A 6,445-nucleotide genomic window follows, 5' to 3' on the forward strand; every position below is an offset into this window, starting at 1 on the left:
TGATCAGCTTTCTATTATAAAAATGTATAGATTTCTCCCCTCAATCACGTGCAAACCCAACAGCTTTTATTCCTTTCATTTTTACTCCTAATAAAACTTAAAAAAACTAACAGATTCCCTTGCATAAAAATAAAAATCACAAGGAATATGTAATAAATATATTAGGATTAAAAACAACGGAGTTTTACAAAAACAAAATCTAAACTTATTGTGGGGGCCAAGCAGTTGACTCTCAAAATCTCAAAGTTTTATAAGAACAAAATTAAAAATAAATATAAATATAAAATCTGATTTTTTTTAAAAATTGAGTGGGGGCATGGTCCCCACTCGTCATTCATTAAATCCGCCCCTGTCCGTGATAAAGTTTTTAAACTTTGAGGGTCCAATTAATAACACAAAGGGGTATAAGTGATATATTTTTCAAACTTTAAAGGTTCACTTAATCAAAATGCAAAAATATTGTCATCCAAAATAAATCCGAAAAACTTAGGGGTAGTCTATGATATTCTCCCCATAATTAATGATAAGAAGTCGAAGACTTGCTAATAGCTCTAAATTCTATCATTTAATTGAGAAATTTATGACAACAAAGTGACACAACAACTTAGCTTGCTTCTTTAATGAGCCACTCCAAATTTTGTAATCAATAATGCAAGGTATACAACCCTCTCTCTCACAACTTTCGATGTGACCGATATGACAGTTCGTTATTTATTAAATAACAAATGAGCAAACAAAACCCATAAAAACAACGGACCTATTTTACGAACTGACCAATAACAAACTACCACATCAGAAATTATAAGAGAAAGTTGTAAGATTAGATTATGAACTTAACATTACTCTTTGTAATACACAAAAATTTGGTCAGAACAATTAAAGGCAAAAAGTATGATCATACTCGTTACTACTAATGCAACATTATTCTTCTTAAGATCTGACACTGAAGACTGAAGTAGTGAAAGCACCTAACATTTCCAGCTTGGCATATAACAGATAAGGCTGCACCACTTCTAGTAAATTACTACTTTACTGTTATTTTATTATAAATCCAAATCAATTCACTTACTCAGAAGATAAATAATAGCATATTAATGGCAACTTCACATATTTCTATAATTATATTCGAGGGTTGTACCATAAAATGACAAGCTGCTAATGGTACTGAGAATGTGCATTTTGCCCTCACAATTGAGTGGTCCAGAAAAAGCTTAGTTGTCAAGAAATATTGTACATAGATTAACCACCAAATCAAGTTTGTATGTCTGGAAATGAGAAGATGATCTTGATTGTAAACAAAATTAAAGTACAACAACATGTAATATTTTCTGTTTTTGAATATTAATCATCTTGCATAAACCAACTAGTGTAGAGCTACTGTTTTTCTGGATTCTGAAATATAGGGAGAGGCTGCGGCACACCTTTGCGACTCATTTAAGGTTATTAGTTGTGGTGATTTATGCATATCAATAATGTCTATGACGATCCTTTTCCCTTGATGAATAACCAGAGCTGTAGTAGTCACGGTCTGAAAATGATTAAAAAAAAAAAAAAATTCAGATTTTAGAAGTTCAACTTTTACAAATTACAAAGAAAAAGAAAATACATATTAGTGGTAAAGAAAGGAAATAGGATGCCTACCTCGTGACGAGTGGTGTCTTGATTTCTCAGAATGTCCTCCTATTTTCAAAATAAGAGATCATATTTTGAAGATGTCAGACAGGATAATTAGAACCAGAAATATCTGCAAATCTAAGAAAAATACTACACATACAACAGTCTCATACAACATTATGTGACAAAAATGATTTGATGAAAGTTTAATTTAAATTTAAAATCAGTCAATCATATTTTGTCACATAATGTTGTATGTGTAGTATTACTCCAAATCTAATTACAAAGAATAAAATATGGGCCTGGGTCCATGATGATGAAGATACTGATAATTCACCTGAATCCTTTGATCTATCCTTAGAACGATGACCTCGACCCCTAGCTTTATCTCTATCCCTTTCAGTCTCGTCTCTCTCTCGTTCACGATCAGAATCTCTGCCCCTATCACGATCTCGGCTCTTTGTTCTGTCTCTCTCCCTATCTCTCTCTCTCTCCCTTTCCCTGTCTCTGTCCTTGCTCCTTTCCCCACTCACCTCTATCCGGTGCTCCAACTTGGATTTCTGTAAAGGCTCTTCTCTTGCCTCTCCCTCAGTGGGTATGTTCTTCGATTCAGCATCACTCTTCTTAGACTCCTTCAGCTTATCAGCGCCTGCTTTTACCATTGCACCCTTGGATCCACTAGATTCGGGAATAACAGGTGCTGAAGCCATCTTGTTAACAGTGGCGTCATTATTAGCAGATGGACTTTGTGGAACTTCCTGTAAACGGAGAAAAAGCAGCACCACATTAATTTGATTACAGGTGCTACCAGTGTGAACCTAGAAGATACAGAAGAAATAAGAGGTCGACAATAATATTACCTTTGGAGTTGAATGAGGTTGTGAGTCCACAGACTTGCTAGAAAACGTAAATACAGTTCCATCCTTAGAGACTGGTATATATTGTGCCTTTGGAAGGCTGTACAAATGAGCCAGAACCTTACAAACTTCATCAATCCCAGATTTCTCTGCATCAAATGCTTTCCACCATGGTGGATTCTCTGGAAGGGGTACATGAAACCTTCGAGCAGCAGCATACACAACCCCGCAAGCCACAACCTCACTCTTGAATCGAACACACAATGTTGTACGCAGACTATTCCAAAAAGAGAGTAAATAAAAAATTCAACCATTAGAAAAAATTATATAGAGATAGTAATTTTAGCAGAAGATGTGATATAATGGCTACTAATACTGGAACACCATGACCTACTACAGAAAAATCGAATGATATGCACAGAAGTTCCTCCTCTTCTAACCATCCTTTTTTTCTTTTGGGTGCATGTGGATCGGAAGAAGATTAGATTAAAAAAAAAGATGCCTTCAATAAGGAAACCAGATTAGATAATCAACTTTGAAAAAGGTTTTATAGCACTGTACCTCATACGAAACTACAACATCGTATGAAACTTAAAATGAAAAAAACACCTAACACCTTTTAGATAAGGACACCAATATTACTATATTAGTTCACAACAAATGGGTGACAGAAGCAGCTCATTCAACTTTAACTCTAAACCAGTTGAGTGAAAGAAAGTCTTAAAGTCTAGCATGATCAAAAAGAAAAAGATTGTAGCTTTACATGTGATGTAAATTAAAACTATTTATAGTAATAAAAAATATGTTAATTCATATATGAAGATCATTTTTTCTGTACGTGATTGTAGTGTTGGCATATGAGACCTCAAAAGGTGAACCCACATCTTTTCAACTCTTTCCCTTGCCTAGTTGTCTCTAACACCTTCACAAGATCCTTATCACTCAATATGAGCAGCATCTAAGAGTTTAACACAAATCTTATAAATTAAACAATTACAATGCTATTCCCAGTATGCTTCTTTTATTACTATGCACTTGTAACACCAATATATGCATTTTAATCATATGTATTTATACCTCTTCCATTTCTACAACTCGCAACATTCTGTTTCCTAGAACCTATCACAGACAATTTTTTCACAAGAAAAACCAGGACTTCCAATGATTCTTAAATCAGTCTTCCTTCAAATAAATTTGACAGCTAATCCAATTAGAATGAAACCACTTAAACATCCTAAAGTACTTTCTCCTTTTTACCCAATTTATCAAACTTAAAAATTATAATATGCTTGCAGAAATGACCATGGTTTGGCCTCAAATTTTTTGAAAAGTGTACTATTCTTCATCTTGAGGCTTCACAAATACACCATGAGCATACATTCATCAGAATGGACAGTCGAGAAAGTTCAAGCACATGATTCTTAAATCAATAAACACCAAGTGTCATCCAAAGATTATCACATTAATGGATGAATTTTGTGTAAATTGTGATGTAAATGTTCTCGAAAGTAAGTTTGATGCAATACATACCTATCATTTGCTAGATTCCAAGCATCTTGCCTCAAATCTGGAGGTGTCTCAAGGGTGGCAAGGTAGTTTGATATGAACTTATGAGGATGTTCAACATGACAAACAAAACCCATCTCTTTCAATATATGTCTTTCTGTTCTGCTCAATTCCACTTTCAATTCTGAAAATTTCTACATAACATCAGTAATTATGTGTTAACAAATTAATCCATGAATCAATAAAACAAAGCAAACAAGGGCTTTTAGAAGTGCAATGACACTTAAAAGGATAACCTAACTTCTAATATAGTCAGCTCAATTACTGTCATAAAGCTTTCAGCCAAAAGAAACCTATACACAGCAACATTGTTTAATAAATACGTACAAAATATCGGTTCTAACCTTTGAAAAGATATCCAAATGCTCTATTGGTAAGCCCTCCCTTCTACATTCCATTCTGTGGAAAACAATGATGACTTGCCTTGCTTTCCTAGGGCTCTCCTCCAGCTTTGATGCAAGCCACACAGAACTAGCAGCCACTATCTGCAAGATATCATCACAGCTCATAAAACTATTACATGTGGAACATCAATAAATCCAGTCAAATAAAAACAATAACTTTTACATTTCATTTCCAATAACACACAAGAAATGAAAATTAGAATTAACCTTTAAAAATTTTTTAAAAAAAAAAAAAAAAAAAACTTAACTTTAGTGAACAAAAAACACAATATGAGATCCGTAATCCACCTAAAACACCCAGAAGCAATACCATATACATATTTCAAAAAACCTCCTTTTGTTTTCAGTCATTCAGCAAACAAGACTAACCTTCACATCGAAACGAGCAAATGATTTCTTGCAATAGAATCGATGAAATACAACCTGAGCAGTGGCCATTACAGCTTGAGGTCTATAATCATGATCAGTGGAAACAATGCTACCAGAACAATGTACATGATACAAAAGTAAATAAATACTCCCATATAGCAACTAATTTACTAATACTTTAAATAACAGAAAAGCAGGATACAGTTTAAGCAAAATGCCACTTTCTTGAATGAGATCACAGCCATAGATTCTTAGAGTAGTTTCTGTTGCTTCATCGATACCATCTTTTCTCGAAGGTGAATTCTGCAGCTGCTCATCGGTTAAGTAAAAATTGTCGATTGCTGTATAAATCATCCTCACTCAAAAACCTATAGACCAACAGAATAATTGATTAACTATTTCACACTAATACGATATAAACGGAAAGTCGACTAAAAATAATAAACCCTAGGGTCCTGTTTGGTTGCTGAGAAAATCGAAGGAAAACAAAAAACATGAAGTTATAAGAATAATCAAAGGAAAATGAAAACATACATTAAAGTGACCTGAGCTTAATAATCATTCTAGTTTACTTAAGTTGAGCTCGTTCAACTATCACGGAAAGAAACGAAAAAATAGGCACATTAATTTCTCTTTCTTTATCAATTTCGCTTAATTTTTCTCAACAAAATTAAAGAATTCCAGTATTCAGAGAAATTAATTCAAATATAAAGAGAGAAAAATACCAGGCTACTGTTGATTTCCTTGCGAGTCTTCGAGAATACAAAGCTTAAAGCTCGAGAAAATTTAACCAGCCAGCCCTCTAAAGTTTACATTTAAAAAAATGATCCTAGAAATATTTTTTAATTTTTTTTTAATTTAGAAAAACTGATATGGCACACTTAAGATTCATTGAACATGTCAAACGGGTTAAACTAAAAAGATTTAAACATATGTAAGTAAAATTATAATTAACAAAAGTTTGTTTAAATTTTGAAATCCCCACCCTTCAAAATCGCTTAATCGAGCCATCTACCTAAAAAACGACCCACGAACACATTTCGTTTTTCTACGATTTTTGATGACGACAATGCCTTAATTCCGGCAAATATTCGATCATAAAACTTCCTTACACAAAACCATGGCTGACATTCACAAAGAGGAGGAAAACTCAACCCCACTCCGAATCCTAGACTCTGGCGGCACCAACAGTTCAAAGGTTGTCAAAGAAGACGCTCCGGTGGATCATCCGATGAGTCAAGGTGGTCCATAGGCACAGGAGGCAACGGTGGCACAAGAAAAGAGAGAAGAATCGGGAAATGGTTATGAAAAGGAGGACGCCGACGAGATTTCAAGCGAGGAGGAGGACGATGGTGAAGAAAGGGTACGTTTTTTACTTTTTTGTTTTGAATTTGATGATAAATTTGATTGATTTGTGCGAATTTGGGGAATATGTAGTTGGTTTTATTGTTATGATGGTTGTTGCGTTTTGTCGAGCAGTTGTCGGGCATGGGGGGAGTAGCTTTGTTTGGGTTCCAAAGGATGGGGGAAGGCAAAGGAGGCCGTAGGGAGGTTGTTTGTGGGAGGTTGGAGGGCTGGGGATGGCAGGAGGTGGCGGAATAGGGGGGTTGGAGGGCTGCCTTGCATATTGCAGGG

General features: G+C 34.7%; 1 protein-coding gene across 1 annotated transcript; it reads right to left on the reverse strand.

The window, feature by feature from the left end:
- Positions 1-1,088: 1,088 nt before the first annotated feature.
- On the reverse strand, positions 1,089-5,455 carry LOC116138227 (cyclin-L1-1). The gene is made up of 9 exons (XM_031423948.1): positions 5,345-5,455; positions 5,013-5,178; positions 4,811-4,892; positions 4,382-4,522; positions 4,002-4,171; positions 2,475-2,748; positions 1,952-2,372; positions 1,642-1,680; positions 1,089-1,528 (listed from the first exon to the last, which is right to left on the reverse strand). Exons 2-9 carry the CDS (start codon positions 5,162-5,164, stop codon positions 1,467-1,469), a joined length of 1,341 nt encoding a protein of 446 aa, XP_031279808.1. The 5' UTR covers positions 5,165-5,178; positions 5,345-5,455; the 3' UTR covers positions 1,089-1,466.
- Between the last annotated feature and the right edge of the window lie 990 nt (positions 5,456-6,445).

This window comes from Pistacia vera, unplaced genomic scaffold (genome assembly GCF_008641045.1).
Source record: "Pistacia vera cultivar Batoury unplaced genomic scaffold, PisVer_v2 Contig34, whole genome shotgun sequence".
Classification (NCBI taxonomy): Eukaryota; Viridiplantae; Streptophyta; class Magnoliopsida; order Sapindales; family Anacardiaceae; genus Pistacia; species Pistacia vera.